Source organism: Talpa occidentalis, unplaced genomic scaffold (genome assembly GCF_014898055.3).
Source record: "Talpa occidentalis isolate TD23 unplaced genomic scaffold, MPIMG_talOcc4v2.1 talOcc4.4, whole genome shotgun sequence".
Classification (NCBI taxonomy): Eukaryota; Metazoa; Chordata; class Mammalia; order Eulipotyphla; family Talpidae; genus Talpa; species Talpa occidentalis.
The window spans coordinates 57,599,952-57,619,786 of record NW_023604295.1 but is presented as its reverse complement, the minus strand read 5'-3'; the positions used below and the strand labels follow the sequence as shown (position 1 = coordinate 57,619,786).

Here is a 19,835-nt window from a genome sequence, read left to right as displayed (position 1 = left end):
GTTTATTTTGTAAGAGTGAACTGGGGTGCAAATGAGAAATTCATTTCACCTGGTTGCCTAAAGTGTACTTTCCTAAGCAACAATGCCAATAACTGATTTATGATATGCTATAGTTACACAACTTTTTCCAAATTGGATAGAAGAGATTAAAAAAAAAACCAGCTGATTTTTCACCAAGTTATTAATAAGAAGAACTTGCGGCAGATGAAACAAGGGAAGGTGAAATAAATCTCTGGCAAGCTGTCTAATGTCTTCACATTAAAGTTAAATCATTACTTAGAACTTTCTTCCTGACTTCTTTTAGGTTCAACTTTTAATGAGCTTCTGATTATTTATAACACAGAGATAATTAAAGACCTGCAGGGAAGTGCCACACTAGGCCAAAAAAAAAAAAAAAAAAAAAAAAAACCACCCAAAAAATACTTCCCAACCTTTTGCACTTCCTATTAACATATTAACAGAAGGGTTCTATAAGCAGGTTGTTTTGTCTCTGCTTTGCTAATTTCTTACCTTGGCTCCTTCTAAAGGCAAATCATGGCATCTGTGTTTCCTGGTAAGCACTGGGTCAGAGCTCATTCTACTGTGCCTTCCATTTACATTTGAACTTGCTGTGATTCCAGGTTTTGGAGAGCCTTCCCCTAGGAGTCTACATCCCACTGACGGATTAGTCCCAAACACATCCCGAGGGCACCAGGCTTCAAGAGGCATTGGTTGGTCTCTGGAAGGCACACTTTCCCCAGGATGGAAGTGACGACTCAGTCTATTGTCAGGTGGGATGGGAGGCGGTCTTTCAGGTGGAGGGGGAGGAGGATCTCTTAAGGGAGGGGGTGGTGCTGGGAGCGGTTTATCTTGTTTTCTCACCATGCAAGGAGAAGACTAAAGAGACACAAAAGGGAATAAAATGATAAGCTACACCATGCACTGAGATGACTTCCAAACTAGTATATTATTGCTAAGTCAAAAGGAGTTTAACAAATTCCCATGTCCCATGTTTCATTTTATCACTTACACATGAAATTTTAAAAAAATAAGACTCATACAAATATATTTCATTAGGAAATTTTTGTAGAAAGTGATTGCCTAAAACTGAAATGTTAGAATTACAAAGACTATGCAGCAAAAAGAAGCAGAATGCATCAAAATTATATGCTGATCTTGAATAGCTGACATTGAAATAATATCAAGCAATACATTTATTTGCATATTTCTATGATTAAAGAGAGACAGAAAAAAACCTATCAAGGTTTTTTTGCTTTACTTTTAAAGAGCAACCTGACATATCTCTAGAAGACTTAAAGCATTGGTTTTGTTATTTTGGTGTTTGTCACTGAAATGAAGAGCAGCTGATAAGCAGCAAATTTACTCTGGTTCTTTTTTGCTATTTAATCAGTTATTACCTGGATAGTGAAAAATCACAAATAATACAGTAGCACTGTTAACAGACTATTTGAATTTTTTTGATCCTTAAAATGGAAAAAAAATTAGTCTGATTTTATAGGGAAATATTAATTTATATGCTCCTAAATTGAACCTGTAATTTTCATAGCTTTTAGTTTTATTTACAAGATTAATCTGGTTTGTGCCTTTATTGTTAGAAAACATTAGAAGAAAATGGAATATATTGTGTGTTCACATAATTCTGACTAAATAACAGCCTAAAAAGTGTAATATGATCTTGAAACCAAGTTAACTGTGATATGAAAAAAAATCAAATACCATGTTTCCAACTAGTTTTGGACAACAGAACATATTACCAAATGGAATTACAAAAATTTAATATCTAATAAAAATTTAATATCTAATAGAGAAAAATGAATTTGAAAAAATTCTACTCAAAATTAAAATTTGGAAAAAAATCCACAGAACTAAAATCAACTGTGGGCTTAGATCTAAAGAGGTATAATTATGTGTTTAATATTGAACAGTGATGTAAGTTACCTTGCAAATACTGTAATTCTAATTAGTTCCTTCAGATATTGAAAGTACATATAATCCCCTCTGCTGAGTCACCTTGAAACATGGCGACAATTTATCACTCCTTAAGCCCTTATGCAAATATACTCCATCACATTTTTCTTGTCATGACAATATGAAAATGAGTATAAAATATCACTTTATAAAAGCGTGTCGCTTATTTTAATACTTATGATGACCTTTGAAATCCATTTTACTGAGTAACTCTACTACCCTGCTATTTGTTTTAGCAGTTGGGCAGCTATTACAGACATGTACTCTCTTTTGTAATTACCTAACTTTTATAGTATATAGTAAAGAATATGATAATGGGTTAAACATAAATGAGAAACCCATCAAAGTTATTCCTAAGCAATTAAGAACACAAGAAATATGAGTATTGGGATTTATAAGGACCAGAATAATCAATAACTGTTACAGAAAATTTATCTGTGTTTCTAATAAAATCACCTTTGGTGATCCAGTTGGGCTGCCACAGGGAGACCGAACTATGCCTTTCTGAATGAGATCCAGGCGAGGAGGCACTGGTGGCAGGCTGAGATGTGGGATCTGGAGAGGATCTGCATGGGGCTTTCTTCTTTGTGCAAGAGGAGAGGATCCTGGAGACGTGACTGGTGAATTCTGCCTATCAGTGCACTAGAATAAAAAGAGGGAAGATGTTGTTTATTTGCTATATAAAGTGTATCTTTTCAGTTCTTAACACCTGTGCTTTTGAGAAGGTATGTTATAGAATACTTGTTGACAGTTTACTCGGATTAAAAAATACATGGAAAGAGCTCACATTATCCCTCAAAGGCAGTAGCATTATGTCAAAAATGAGTAAGCTTCTCCTACATTTTGCAGAAGGGACCAATAAAAATGAACAGCAAAACCATAGTTAAAAAAAACAATCAAATGCAGACATTCTACTAGAAATTGCATATTAGGAGGAAACCAGAAACATGCAATGTAGTAATGCATATTGCTCGACTTATCAGAGAATCTTCCTAGGTCTTTGATTTTATTTACAATACATTCTACAACCTAAACATTATTCTGTTCCATAGAAAATAGGCGTAGAGCACAGTTCGCTTTCCTACTAACCAATTATACCAGAAAGAGAGGGACAGTTTTAAAAATTATTTGTATTTGAAATATACAGGTTTGGGGCCTCCCTGGTGGCACAGTGGGTTGAGCGCAGTGCTGTGAAGTTGTCCGCAACCTCTGCAGCTCCAGTTCGATTCCCGGTCGGCCAGGGAGACACCCACATGGCGCGGCAGACCTCTCCTGTCTTGCCCAATGTTCCCCTCAGCAGTATTTTCAGTCTTCTGCCTGTTCTGCTCCCCGCTCTGTCTCTGGTGAATCCTCTCACCCTCCCATGTCTCTGGCCTGTACTCCAGCTCTTGTATAAATAAATCTTTAAAAAAAAAAAAAGAAATACACAGGTTGTGCTCAAATGTGTTTTTCCCCTCCAATTTTTTATATGTCTTTCTTCCGGAACTTAATCTAGGAAAGTCTGTACTTCTGCTAAAAACTGGGAATTCCCGTATGCTACTTCAGATCTTCCATCTCATCTGGTAGATCAAAAGCCAGTAACAAATACTTCAGTTTGTATATAGGTGACCCTTTCTCTGTTTTGGGTCTATATAAATGACATTTATATTTATGCTATTTGGTATAAAAGTCATACAAATCAAAAATTTCACTAGGTTTTTGAAATGTTTATTGTCAATGGTTTCCTCACTCCCCTGTTCTGTTTACTTTAACTCTTAGTCACTATATGCAACCCACACTTAAGAAGTATGGACTTGTCCCACACTTTTGTAGTTTTTTTTAAAATAAGCTTCTGGACTATACCTCACAGTCTGAATATTATTGCGGACATTGCTAAATGGTCAAATCTTTGTTTCTTTCAATTAGGGTGCCAAATAATTCAAAGTAATGTCAATAAATTTAGACATAACCTTGAAGTCAGACACTAACAGACAATTACACTCAACCGTTTTGTGAAGGCAACTGGAAGCTGACCTTGATTAGCACAATTCATATTGTATTTTCCTAAAGGTGATTTTATACTGCCCTCCTTTACAAACTAATTCATTTTGAGGCAATTCAGTATCTGTAAGTTGGCTTAGTAGAATAATTTTATGTAATACATGAAAGAAAAAATATGTTTTAACTTTACTCGTTACTGGGACAAAATTCACCCTAACATTTATTTTCCTGAGTTTTCCTAAATTGTAGTAATATTTCCACGTAGGATTAGATAATTTAATAATGCCCTTTTGATAATAATGCATTGATCTTTGTTAAACCTCTTGCCATCTATATGAACAATTCTGCGATTATAGTATTGAAATTGTGCTTAATTTTTATAGCTAGCAAAATTCAAATGCTTAACCATGGACATTTGTAAACATTTTTAGTAGGTGGTTTTAGTAGATTGTTACATAAAAAGTCACTTTTAATTCATCTGAAATAATGACCAGTTTTATTTTTTCTTTCCTATTTTAAAGCCTAAGAGAAAAAAGCCTAATAAAATGCTTCATACCCCAGCTCACAAGTCTTAAATGAGGCATTAAAAATTCATGACATATTTGGTAGCAGGAAAAAAAAATCATAATTTCAGAATTTTTCAGCTCACTTGAAGACTAAAAAGTGTGCCTTTCTTTGCATTCTAAAAATAAAGAGAAGCAAAATGAATTGATTTAATGTGTATCTAAAATTTCTATCCTTTCAACTAGACCTATCTCTACACAGTATTTTCACTTTAATGTTTTTTTAAAGAATGACAAATTCTAGAGTATCAGAATTTCCCCCTGTACAGGTAATCATCAGGTACAATAAATCTAAGGTCAAGATATAACAAAGGGATGAGGCCAGTCATCTTTAGTCTATAGACTTACATTATTTCCTAAAATGATGCCATAATAAGACATTTCCCTCAGCTCTTCTCTCTACCTTGGACCACCTATCTAAGTCCCATCCCAAGATCACTCAGACCATGTTATCTTTCTCCATTTCCAGTAAGTGATAAAAGGAGATGTCGGGGAAAACCAATAAATAACAAACATACATGCAATCCTTTGGTTCGAGTTTAAATTGAAAGATGTGAACTCCACAAACTTAAATCACCACTCACTAATTTGTCCAGTATTTCTCAATCGTTCATATTTTATATATAAAATATAAATATTTTTATATCTATATATGCATGCACACATACACACACACTCCCCCCTCCATCCTGTATAGAAATACAGAACTTAATACACATTCAAAAAATCTTCAGTAGAAGAGAAGGAAAACATTCTCAATTTTTGTTGGTAGGGACATACTTGATTGGAATATGGATTTCAAGTGTGGCTAAAAACACTTGGCAACTGGTTATAATGGCAACTGGTTATAATGAATGATTATGTTTCTAAAAGGAACCATGCAATTAAATGTATAATCTGACTTCAAATATATTATTTACTATAGGTAATATTTAAATTTCAGCTAGAACTTTTAAATGTCATATAATTTTGGACAAGTAACTACCCATTAATAATCTTATTCTATATTCTGCAGATAATAATAATCTACTTCATGGAGATTTTACGGGTTAATACAATTAAATGAATTGTGATAAAATTAAATTTGCTATAGAACATCCACTGTTATTTGCATGACGTATTAGGAATATTGACTATTTTGGTAGAAAAGTGACAGATAACAATCTATTATACCTCCAAACTTCAAGCAACCTTAACTCATCTTTACTATCAAAATATAACACTGTTAGAAACATCTTTAAACAAAATCTTCCCACCCATTTTATTTTTTATTTTGTTCTATACAGTTTCTCTCTAGACCAGGCCTATACAAAGCAATAGTAACAAAATCAAATATTCCAACAAATTAGACATTCTTAAAATTCATTTAAAAGTCAAATAGAAATGTCTCTAAACTTTATCTGCTATTAACATTAATCATCATCACAAAACTCTAGAATAGAATTTAACACAAATCTCATTTTTTTTTAATCTTGATCATGAACGTCATGAATATAGAAACAACAAATAAAAGTAGTTTAAAAGATGGAGAAGGTCCATGAGTTTAGATGTGTCCATGAGTTTATTTATTTATTTATTTAAGATTTATTTATTTATTTATACAAGCACTGGGTACAGTCAGAGGCGCGGGAGGGTGAGAGAATTCACCAGAGCAGGGAACAGAACAGGCAGAATGACGACGTTCACTGCTGAGGGGAGCAGTGGGTGGCAGGAGAGGTCTGTGCGCCATGTGGGACCCTGGCTTGGCGGCTGGGGATCGAACTGGCGCCTTAGAGGCTGTGGGCAGCTTCACAACCCAGCGCTCAGCTGCTGCGCCACCGGGCAGGCCCCCATAGTCATTGTTTTATTTAATTCTCTTTTTCAGACTTCAGTTATAAATATAGAAAGCAAGGATTGCTATTCTCAGTTTTGAATATGTACTAGGACAATGTACTAGAATACCTGTATCCTGGGCAATTTCAAATTTATTTTTTCAAATTTTCAAATTTATTTTTTCTATTTTCAAATTTCTTTTTTACTCCATCTTTAATGGGAATCTTTGTCTCACTTCACTCATCTTTGTCTCAGTTTTCTTATCTATAAAACTAGAAAGTTGGATTAAGTATTCTTAATCCATGTCCATGAGTTTAGATGGAGTAGGTCCATGAGTTTAGATACACACACACTATCAAACTGTTTACCATAATAAAGATTTTAATGGTTCTGGCACTTCTTCCCTTCTGTGTTTTCCTGTCATTTTCTCTCCTTATTAAGTACACAATTTCACTGTATAAATTTGGGAAATACAGAAAATATAAACATGTTTTGAAAAGCATCTCCTCAGAGTAATTGGTGATGGTTCCTAATCACATATACAATTTAAAATCTATCCTATATTGGTTAACATTATACCCCTAAAATTTTAGCTGGTATTAAACATTACTCATGAATTTTAAAGGGAAAAGTATATGGGTACAACAACATGTAAATAATTATTCCCTTGCTATTCTCAATTTCTCTGGTTATAATGTATCACAAAGAAGTCTGTGATATTATACATTTTAATTTTTAAGGAAAGAATCATAGGATTTTTGAGGATTGGATAAAAGACTCATAATTAGGCCAGTGTATATAAGTATTCATAAGACCTCTTTACTATCCAGATGGTAAAACCAACTTATTTGAATTTCATGTGTGATGGTTATCATTGAACAAAACTTAAAAGCATAAAATATGTTCAGTTTTGAATATCTGTTTAGTAAAATACTTGCTTGGTATTTCAATGGCCCATGTAGATGTTAAATTTTTACTTCCTTGACAAATAATTAGAAAAAATTGGCAATAATTGTTTGCCATTTGTATTTCTTTTTTTGGGTTAGTGGCTTTTTATGTTCTTTGTCCCACTGCCTACTACATTATTTCCTCCTCACTGACTTGACTGAGCCATTTACATATAAGCATAGTGAAATGCTACATGTTGCAACAGTTACACACTTCCCCCAATTTTGTTTTTAATTTTTTAAGGTAGGGATTTTTACTGCTGTTTTTCTGATTTTAATCTCCTAATGAATAGAGTGAAGACAACCACAGTAAAATGGTACATTATAAGGATTTCTCAAAAGGGTCATGTCCTGTTTACCACTGCCTTAAATTAATTTCTTTTTTGGACACACCTCCATTGTTATCTGTACACTTATTGAAGTAGAAGGAATGGAAAGGTATGGGAAAAACTGCAAGGTATAGGAAAAGATACAGAATTCACTGAATTAACAGTTTATTCACGAAATAATAAATCATCTGTATAGACATAGCTGCAAGAGTTACCTCTGTAGGGTGGCACCATTCTTTAAGTTATAATCCCATTCTTTTATCTTGATTTTAGGTATTTTTCACTACTTTAGAGTATTACACTTTCAGAATTTTAGAATAAAGGATAGTTTTTCATTTCAGCTTCTTTCAAAACACAAAAATACCTGAGGGTGCCTTGATTCCTGCCTGTATTATCATATACCAGCAAATTTGTCTGACTAACAATCTTTCTTAAGTTTTTTAATACTGGTTGCTGATGAGTATGTCTTTAACAAATTGATATACTGGTGTTCTGCAAATTTAAAGGCCACATTTGATTCTTTTTTATCTACAGTCACCAATGTTTCATAGCACTTTGCTTTATGAAATGAATAAATGCTATTCTTTACTTCTCTGACAAAATTTAAAGAATTCTTCAGCACTTAGAATAGAATGCTAATGACTACCATAATGAATAGAGAAATCCAAATTTGCAATTTTAACAGAAAATCCTGAGAGAAAAGGCCCAAGAAGTAAAGTAGTTAAAAGCGTGTCTCAGCATGCTTAGCAATTACCAATAATAATTGGGGAATCATTCTATTTTAGTCACTCTTCATTTGTCCACACCTTTTAAAGAGAGATTTTATAAAAGCTTTAATAAGATCCATTATTATGGAAATGGCTAAACATTTGGTAAGAATCTTTAAACCCAGCTCGGCTATTATTTAAAACTGGACAAGAAAAAAACCTCTCCAATTACTAGTAAGATAAGAGTTCTGACAATCCCAGAGATAATCAAAGTCAATTTTATAACATTCCTAATAAGATTTTTACTTAAGAAGTTCCTGTATCTGAACAAGGTAGATATGAAGGTATGAGAAGGGTGATATGAAGGACTCGTAGAGGGTTTTCTCTATACTCTCTAAACTCATGAAAATCTCTCTAATTACATTTTCTCTAAAAGCATGAAAATTAATGGCCACTGATAAAACTTTTATCACATAAAATACAATATTGTATGTATGTTTTCCTTGTTACTAACCATTCTGTTAGTTCTTTTCTCACATTGATTTGTGAACATAACAAAATCAAAAGTATTTAAAACAATATCCAATGCAGAAAGATCATCATTTGGGGGTATTATTACAGAAACATTTCTACATATACTCATGTCTGTATGTAATTTATAATCTAAAGTATAAATTATGTCGTGTATCTTGCAGTAGCTGCACCATTATTCCCATTTAGATATAAAAAGCTTGTATGAGGAATGTAGTGTAAGAGCAGTATAACAATTTCCTGCTCACTCAGTGTCATACTTCCTAAAGTTTCAACTCATAGGAATTTAGGGAAAAACTCAGTGAACAAGAAAAGTCTTCTTGATCTATCATTCCAATGGAACCGAATCAAAATTTCAAGCATGTTCTTTTGTGCACATAAACTGATTCTACGGTTTACTCAGAGACAAAAGATCCAGAAAACCTATGCAATATTGAAAGAAACAAATTTTGAAGACTGTCAGTATCTGACTTCAAGATCTACTATAAAGCTACAGCCATCCAGACTGTGTGGATACTGACAAAAACAAACAAAAAATCAAATACACTGATGGAACAAATACAGAATCCAGAAGTAGACACACAAAAAAGTAGTGAAAAAACATTTGACAAAGGTGAAAAAATAATAATACAATGGAGCATTATCTTTTTACAAATGATGCTGAAACAAGTGGCTATCCACATGCAAAAAAAGGCATCTAGATGCAGACCTTACACCTGACTCAAGAATTAACTCAAAAAAGGATCACAAACCTAAATGTGAAATACAAAATCATAAAACTTCTAGAAGATAACAAGAGAAATCTAGATGGTCTGGGGACATGTAATCACTTTTTAAATACAACACAAAAGGCGTGATCCATGAAAGAAATAATTGATAAACTGGGTGTCATTAAAATTAAAAATATCTGGTTTGTGAAAGAAGCTATTAAGATAAATAAAACAAATCACAGATTAGAAGAAAATGTTTGGAAAAGCACATATGATAAACGCCTATCATCCAAAATATATTATTTTTTAAAAAACTCAACAATAAGATAAAAATTGGATTTAAAAAAGGGCCACAGGCCTTAATAGACACCTCACCAAATATTTATAGATGGCAAATAAGCATATAAAAATATGCTATGCATCATACCTCTTAAGGTAAAATTAATTAAAACAACAAGATACTGTTATACATCTTTTGAATTGTCAAAATCCAGAACGCTGACAATAACAAATGCTGACAAGGATGTAAAACAACTGAAACTAATTCACTGACGTGTACAGCCACATTAGAAGATCACTTAACAGTTTTTAACAAAACTAAACACACTTTTATAGCATATACTGTAATTGTACCCCTTGGTATTTAGTCAAAGAAGTTGAGAACATGTCCCTGCAAAAACATGCACTTGGATGTTTATAACTGCTTTATTCCTAATTGGCAAAACATGAAAAACAACAAGATACTCTTCAGTAGGGAATGGATAAAGAAATGGTGGTACATCCAAAAATGAGAATAGGGGCCTCCCTTGTGGCTTAGGGGTTAAGTCTCAACACTATCACTGCTAAGGCCTGATTTTGATCCCTGGCCAGGGAGCTAACCCACATATGGCGCATCAGACCTCTCTCGCCTACTGCTCCCCCTAGCAATGTAATTCAGTAAATCCTCCTGTTCTGCTCCCAACTCTCTCTGGTGGGTCCTCTCACACACCATACCTCTGGCCTACATCCCAGTTCTTCTATGCTAAAATAAATAAAAATTAAAAAAAAAATGAATACCAGGATATTATTCAGCAAAAAGAAATGAGTCAGGTCAACTCAGAGAAGAATCTTAACTGCTTCTTACTAAGTGAAAGAGGTCAATTTGAGAACGCTACATACTGTATGATCTGAAGACAGTAAAAAGATTAATGGTTGTCAGAGAATGAGGCAGAGGGAAAGGGAGGACAAGAAGAAGCATAGAGAATATTCAGGCAGTGAAAACACTCTGCAGGATACTATGATGGTGGGCATGTGTCACTATAAAACTGTCCAAATCCATGAAATGTACAACACCAAGAGTGAACCCAACCCTAATGCATGAATTTCTGACAATGATCTGTTAATATAGGTTCATCAGTTGTTATAAACACACCATTCTGGTGGAATATTGATAATGGGGGAAAGTTAGGCATGTGGAGAGGCAGAGGGTATAGCAGATGTCACTGGACAGCTCTGTCAGTTTTACTGTTAACCTAAGATTACTCTACTTAAAATACAAGAACAGAACCAAAACCAAACCAAAAGGGAAATCCCTCTAACTAGGAGGTGAAACTATGCTCTACTTTTTCCCTGTAGGAAGGGAATGTAGGCACCTTGTTACCATTAAGAATAGGGATATTTGGGCCTCCATGGTGGCGCAGCACTGTGAAGCTATCTGCAAGCACGGGCTCTATCCCAGCCGGCCAGGGAGATACCCACATGGCGCAGCAGACCTCTCCTCTCTCACCCTCTCCTCCCTTCAGCAGTGCTTTCAGTCTGTTTGTCTGTTCTGTTCCCCGCTCTGTCTCTGGTGAATCCTCTCACCCTCCCCCACACCTGGCCTGTACCCCGGTTCTTGTAAAAATAAATCTTAAAATAAAAGAATAGGGATATTTGTGTGCAAAACGAGGTACACTTTTTCTATACTGTTTATACTATAATTCCACTAATAACATCTGGAAAATTTTAGATACTACAAATTAAAGCACTGAAAAACAGGAACACAGAAATTTATACAAGGTGAAATACTGACTAGAATAAGAGTTGATTTCTCTTTGAGATGTGATAGAGAAGTGGTCAATAAAATTGCCGATAGAGTCCACTTTAAAGCAATAATAACAGCCTCACAGGCGGGGAAAATCCCAAGAGCACTTTCCATTAAAATGCTAAACAATGTTCACTACACAGAATTATGCTGCTTCTCCTTGAAGTACTTTTTATGAGGAAGACATTATCTCCTGACCTGTGGTAAGTTTACATACAGTGGAATTTCTTTGAAGTTTCATATTTTACTTTAAAAATTTATTAGAATTTGATAGCCTAATTCAAATATACTTGGGATATTAATTTAAATTTATGATCCCCCTCATTTCACAAAACCACCCGTTAAATCTTGTAGCAAAATATAAGTTTCCTGAAATATGTCATGTTGATAGTAGTGGCTTCTTATACTCTTTGGTTCACTCAGCTTCATAACCAATTTTGAGAAGTCAGGCAAGGGTGACATATAACACAGAGTATTTCCATAAAAATGGCTAAGGTACAAGAAGATTCTGGGAATTAGAAGAATAAACTTTAGTAACTGAAAAATGCCCTCATGCAAAACCTCTATTGTTCCCAAAATACCAGATAAAGCTGGTTTTAACAAAAAGCAATTATTATTTGATTACTGTAGCTCTTCACCCTATTTTAGAGAATACTTAAATCATTTCAGTTTACTTAGGCAGAGAGCAAGACTGTCATAGTGTATCTAATTTACAAAATTCCTAAAAAATGTATTTTAGTAGAAATGTTGGCAACTTTGCATGTTCTGTGGGCTATAATCTAAAAGATGCTTTTACATTAAATTTTCTTAATGTGGCCATGCAATGAAATTATGACTGTAGATGCAAACAAATTCTAGTAATGCAACCAATTCCTTGCCAAGCCAAGGCAGGTTGGGCATCTAATTCTTCCTAAAGAATGATAGGTAACAGTATCTAAAAGAAAAATCTTCCATAGGCACCTAAAAAAAAACTGCTATTAAATTCAGTACTTCTGGACAACAGGATAAGAGGCGGAGCAACATGGAGGCGAGGAGACGCTGTGAGTAAGATCTCCCATTAAAAAAAAAGTTAATAGGGAGGAAAAGCGGCAGGTCCCAGTGAGAACTGGGACATGGAAGATAAACGGACTCCAGCAAACTACCCGAAGAAGAAAGTTGCCATAAAAGAGGACTAGAAGGGAGGAAAGCACAGAACCCTGCTCCTCTCCCCCACCCACAAAGTCGGCACTCTCCGACCAATAGAAAGGAGGAAAAAAACAAACTAAAACGACCAACAAGAACAAACTACGCATCAAGCGGGACTGTGAGTGGAAAGGAACTATTGCAGCCACCACCCCCCGTGAACAGGAGCTGTGGAGAACCCTGCAGGATTCGCCGCGGAGGTGAGCGAATGGCTCCGAGCGCCATTAGAGAACAACAGAGACCCCCGGAGACCTGCACATAGTCCCAGGCCGGCCGGTAAGCTTGCACGGAAAAGCGGAGCGCTTAAAAGCAAATGCGGAGGATCGTGGCTGCACAGGTCCCCGCGGCTGCGACCTAGGCTTGCGGGGAGATGTGTGGGGGCCCTCACTGAGGTGAAAGTCCCTCGCTGAGTAATCAGAAACCAGGAGCCCAGACACGGGAGCGGGGTGCAAAAGGTGCCATTCCTGCGGCCACTGAACTGGGCTACAGCCCGCGTCCTGGACCTGAGGGCTTTGGAACTGAGACTCGGGGCACGAAATTCGGGGTGTGGGTCCTCCACGTCGGTGGGGCACAAGGCAGACACAGCACCCCAAAGCCGTTGAGGTTTTCTCTACCATTCCCACTCTGTTCCCTGTCCCATGGGGTGAAAAAAACAGCTCCCCAAGAACAATAGGAGAGATCTCTGGCGCCACCTAGCTTGAAACCGGCAGAAGGCTCCTGGAGGAGCCCGTGGCCAACTGGGAAGTTAGCCCACACAGGCCCCTTCAGACCAGCAGTCTGAGCCCACAGGGGGAGCGGGCACCCACGGCCGGGGCAGACCGGGCTCGCAGAAGAGTGTGCCTGAGACCGGACGTGCAGGGAGTGTGTCCCGCATCACCATTTTAGAACAGGGACATTTCTTCAGTAAAGACTGCCTGCAAAAGGCTCCCTCAGGAGCCAGAGGTGAGCAGGAAAGCTCGCCCACGCCAGGCCCCTTCTGGCCTGCAGTCCAAACCCAGAGGGGGAGCGGGGACCCACTGCCGGGGCAGACCAAGCACACAGGGGAGCTAGTCCCAACATCGGCATTTTAGAACAGGGACCTTTCTTCAGTAAAGACTGCTTGAAACCGACAGATGGCTCCTGGAGGAGCCAGAGGGGAGCGGAGAAGCTCACCCAAGATGCGGACCAGTCCCAGCAACACAGTGTCCCAATGCATATGACAAATTAGAAAAGAGACAGTAGGGAGTAGAAGAACCACACACAACCTAACAACTCCTCAGGAAAAAAGCACACGACAAAAAGAAAACCACCCTCCAGATTGCAACGACAGTAACTTGGAAGAACTTCTGTGCCTTCCAGAAAGAGAATTTAAAATTGCCGTGATTAAAAAAAATGACAGAACTCATAAAGGAAAACAATGATCAGAAGAAGGAAATTGAGTCCCTAAAGAGGGAAAATAATGGTCAGAAGAATGAAATTGAGTCCCTAAAGAGGGAAGCAAAAGAAACGCAGGAGAGCAAAAAATTAATGGAGGAACTAAAGAACTCTGGGAAAAGCAATGAAAGCAGAATAGATGAAATGGAAGAACGAATAAGTACTCTTGAAGACACAGAAATAAAAAGAACCAAAACAGGAAAGGAAAGAGAAGTACAAAGGAAAAAGAACGAAGAAATACTTTGGGAACTATCTGACTCCATGAGGAAAGGAAATATAAGAGTTATAGGAATACCAGAAGGAGAGGAGAGAGATGTAGGAACAGAGAAAATATTCAAAGAGATAATTGAAGAGAACTTCCCAAATGTGAAGAAGGAGCTGAAAATTGATATACAAGAAGCAAGAAGAACACCAAACTTCCACGACGAAAGGAAAAATACAGCAAGACACATAATAGTAAAGCTCCCAAGAATCCAGGACAAGGAAAAAATAATGAAGCTGACAAGAGGGAAGAAGCAGATAACATTCAAAGGAAAACCAATCAGGCTGACATCAGACTTCTCTGAAGAAACACTACGGGCAAGGAGAGAGTGGAGGGACATAGTCAACAGACTCCAAGAAAACAGATGCCAACCAAGAATACTCTATCCCGCAAAGCTCTCCTTCCTCTATGAAGAAAGAATAAGGACCTTCCCAGACAAACAGAAACTCTGGAATTTCATTATGACTAAACCCCCACTCCAAAAAATACTACAAGGAATCCTAAAGCCAGAACCTCAGAGGGACGAGTAACAACGAAAGAAGGCCAAAAAAAAAAAAAGTTATTAAAAGAATAAATAAATAAAATCAAAGGAAAGACAAACACAATGGCAAATACAGATGCTAACATATCAATATTAACTCTAAATGTAAATGGACTAAACTCTTCAGAAAAAAGACACAGAGTTGCAGCCTGGATTAAGAAACAAAACCCAACCTTTTGCTGTCTCCAGGAAACACATTTAGCTAAAAAAGATAAAAATAGGCTCAAAGTTAAAGGATGGAAAACAATCCTACAAGCAAATGGACCAAAAAAGCAGGAACAGCTATACTTATATCAGATAAAACAGACTCAGACTCAAAAAGATAAAAAGAGACCCCAATGGTCACTACATTATGATCAAGGGGACAATACTTCAAGAAGAAATAACACTCATTAATAAATAACACCATTCCCACTCAGAGTGGGAATGGTAGGGAAAACCTCAACGGCTTTGGGGTGCTGTGTCTGCCTTGTGCCCCACCGACATGGAGGACCCACACCCCGAATATACTCACCAAACGAAGGAGCACCAAAATACATCAGACAACTGTTGTCATCTGTGAAAACAGACATCAGAGAAAACACATACGTAGTGGGAGACTTCAACACACCACTATCAACAATGGATAGATCAATAAGACAAAAAATAAGTAAAGAAACTAAAGCTCTAAGTAAGGACCTAGAGCATTAGGGCTTAACAGACATCTATAGAACACTAAACCCCCAAAAAACAGAGTACACATTTTTCTCAAGTGCACACGGATCATTCTCCAGGATCGATCACATACTGGGGCACAAGACAAACATCAACAGATACACCAAGACTGAAATCATACCAACCATCTTTTCTGACTATGAAGGCATCAAACAAGAAATAAACCATAAAAAGAAGGCAAGGTACTCTCCTACCTCATGGAGATTGAAAACCACACTACTGAAAGGCCACTGGAGTAATGAGGAGATCAAAGAAGAAATTAAAAAATTCTTTGAATTGAATGACAAGGAGGACACCAAAATCCTAAATGTATGGGATGCAGCAAAAGCAGTAATAAGAGGAAAATATATAGCAATAGAAGCTCACATCAAGAAACAAGAAAGAACTCAAAGAAACAACCTAATCTCGAAGCTCAAAGATCTAGAAAAAGAACAACAACAACAACAACAACAAAAAAAAAACCCAAAACCAGTAGAAGAAAAGAAATAATAAAAACCAAAGGAGAAATAAATGAAATTGAAACTAAAAAAAAAAAAAAAAAATTCCAAAAGATCAATGAAGCCAAAAGCTGGTTCTTCCAAAAAATAAATAAAATAGGCAAACCCCTAGCCAGGCTCACAAAGGAAAAAAGGGAGAAAGCACAAATAAACAGGATCATAAATGAAAGAGGAGAAATCACAACGGACACAGCAGAAATCAAAAGAATAATCAGTAACTACTATGAACAGTTATATGGAAACAAGTTCAACAATCTAGAGGAGATGGACAAATTCCTACAACTCTACAATCACCCAAAGCTAGATAAAGAAGAAATAGAACACCTAAACAGACCAATTACAAGCAATGAAATTGAAATGATAATCAAAAACCTCCCCAAAAACAAAAGCCCAGGACCTGATGGATTTACAAATGAATTCTACAAAACATTTAGAAAAGAATTAGTGCCTATCCTTCACAAACTCTTCCAAAAAATTGAGAAGGAAGGGATAATACCAAACATGTTCTATGAAGCCAACATTACACTAATACCAAAACTGAACAAGGACAACACAAAAAAAGAAAACCACAGGCCAATCTCCCTAATGAACACTGATGCAAAAATCCTCAATAAAATTTTAGCTATCAGAATCCAACAATATATCCATAAGATAATTCACCACAACCAAGTAGGATTCATTCCAGGGACACAAAGATGGTTCAACATCCGAAAATCAATCAACGTTATCCAACACATCAACAAAAAGAAATATAAAAACCATATGATAATATCAATAGATGCTGAGAAAGCTTTTGACAAAGTGCAACACCCATCCATGATAAAAACCCTTGAAATTCTCGGGATACAAGGAACATACCTCAACATCATAAAGGCCATATATGACAAGCCAACAGCCAGTATCATTCTCAATGGTGAAAAGCTGAAAGCAATTCCATTAAGATCTGGAACAAGACAAGGATGTCCACTCTCACCACTGTTTTTCAATATAATACTGGAAGTCATAGCCAGAACAATAAGACAAGAGAAAGACATACAAGGAATCCAAACAGGAAAAGAGGAAGTCAAACTATCACTATTTGCAGATGATATGATAATATACATAGAGAACCCCAAAAACTCCACAGAAAAACTAATTCAACTCATCAATCAGTTCAGTAAAGTGGCAGGATACAAAATCAACACGCAAAAGTCAGTAGCCTTCCTATATACAAACAATAAATCTGAAGAAGAAAAATCAAAAAACCATCCCTTTTATTACTGAAACAAAAAAAATCAAATATTTGGTAATAAATCTAACAAAAGAGACAAAGGACCTATACAAAGAAAACTATAAAACACTGTTAAAAGAAATAGAACACAAAGAAATGGAAAGACATCCCCTGCTCATGGATTGGAAGAATAAACATTATTAAAATGGCCATCCTACCAAAAGCAATATACAGATTCAATGCTATTCCAATCAAAATTTCAATGTCATTCTTCAAAGAAATAGAACAATTATTGATGAAATTCATATGGAATCACCAAAAACCCTGAATAGCCAAAGCTCTCCTGAAAAAAAAAAAAAGAAGGGAATGGAGGCATCACACTCCCAGACTTCAAACTATACTACAAAGCCATAATCATCAAAACTGCATGGTATTGGAACAAGAACAGACATGCAGAACAATGGAATAGAATAGAAAATCCAGAAATAAACCCACAGATTTATGATCAACTAATCTTTGACAAAGGAGCAAAGAATATGCACTGGAACAAAGAAATTTTGTTCAATAAATGGTGCTGGGAAAACTGGGTCGCTACATGCAAAAGAATGAAGCTTGACCACTACCTCACACCATACACAAAAATCAACTCAAAATGGATTAACAACTTGACATAAGACCTGAAACCATAAAATACATAGAAGGAAATATAGGCGAAACACTACGTGATATTCATATCAAAGACATCTTTACAAACACATCACCCAAAGCAGTGATAGTGTAGGCAAAGATAAACAGCTGGGACTACATCAAATTAAAGAGCTTCTGCACAGCAAAAGAGACAATAACAAAAACAAAGAGAAACCCCACCAACTGGGAGAACATTTTTGCACCCAACACTAATGATAAAGGACTGATCACAAAAATCTACAAAGAGCTGATGAGACTCAACAACAACAACGAAAATAATCCAGTCAAAAAATGGGCAGAAGAGCTAAAAAGAAACTTCTCTGAAGAGGAAACGCAAATGGCCAACAGACATATGAAAAAATGTTCAACATCACTTGTAATCAGGGAAATGCAAATCAAAACTACAATGAGGTACCATCTTACACCAGTGAGAATGGCACATATTAAAAAAACTAGCAACAAGAAATGTTGGCGAGGTTGTGGAGAAAAAGGAACTCTTCTACACAGTTGGTGGGAGTGCAAACTGGTCCAACCACTATGGAGAGCTGTGTGGAGATTTCTGGACCTACTAAACATAGAGCTTCCATATGATCCAGCAATTCCACTCCTAGGTATTTACCCAAAGGACACAGAAACATCAATTCCAAAGAGCACCTGCACCCCTATGTTTATAGCAGCACTATTTACAATAGCTAAGCTTTGGAAACAGCCCAAATGCCCCAAAATAGACGACTGGATCAAGAAGATGTGGTACATATATACCATGGAATATTACTCAGCATTCAAAAAAGATAAACACATGCAATTTGCAGCAACATGGATGGCGCTGGAAGGGATCATGCTCAGCGAAATAAGCCAGAAAGAAAAATACCAGATGGTCTCACTCATAGCAGGAATCTAGAAAACTTAAATAAGGGACCAGGAAAATGAATAACTATAAGAAAGTGAAAATCAAAATCAACAGAAAACTATGAACCAGAGACACTTTTTGGGTGGTGGGGGTGGGAGGGGAGGGATTGGGGTCAGAATGGGGGGGTTGCAATTGTATGGGGAATATAAAAATAAAATTTATTATTTAAAAAAAATAATAAAATAAAAAAAGTAATTAACAACATTTGCTAAACTTATAAAGTAATAAGATTTATAAATTGAACTTTAATATAAAATTAGTTTTTTAATATGTAATTTAAATAAATGTTAACTTTTAAAACTAAAGAGACCTCTGAATAATATTTTCTGCGTATAAAATCTGTTCCTATGGAGTGGCTGGGCAGGGGGAACTAAAAAAAAAAAATAAATTCAGTACTTCTTCAGGAGTCTTAATACTACATGTAAAAAATGTTAACAACTAACACTTAATATTTACTCTGTACCAGCACTATTCAAATGGTTTTACATATATGAACTCATTTGATCTCAACCTGAAGAACTAGGGTTTCACAGATAATGTTACTGAGAAACAAGGAAACTATGTATCAAAACTGTAAATAGCTATGACCCAGGTAATTGACTGCAATGACAGTATGTGTACTGAAGAACAATGCAGGTCAGAACTGCATTACTTATCATACTTGAAGATCTACTCATACATGGAACATAAAGAAACAAAGAAAGGAACAGACAAACTAAAACCCTTGACATTTGACTGTTGAACTGAAGCTATCAGAAGGGGAGTGTGGAGCAGGGGAAGCAAAGTGTCCCAGTGGATTTTGGTGGGGGA

The 19,835-nt window shown here is 36.1% G+C and overlaps 1 protein-coding gene across 8 annotated transcripts in view; it reads right to left on the bottom strand.

Moving 5' to 3' along the window:
- Positions 1-19,835, bottom strand: part of CBLB (Cbl proto-oncogene B) — a 200,051-nt gene that overhangs the window by 41,637 nt on the left and 138,579 nt on the right. For all 8 annotated transcript variants that reach the window (XM_037525620.2, XM_037525618.2, XM_037525619.2 and 5 more), the window contains exons 11-12: positions 2,425-2,610; positions 511-876 (exon numbers count right to left, since the gene is read on the bottom strand). In XM_037525620.2, the coding sequence (XP_037381517.1) occupies positions 511-876; positions 2,425-2,610 (552 nt within the window). The remainder of the gene's footprint in view (positions 1-510; positions 877-2,424; positions 2,611-19,835) is intronic.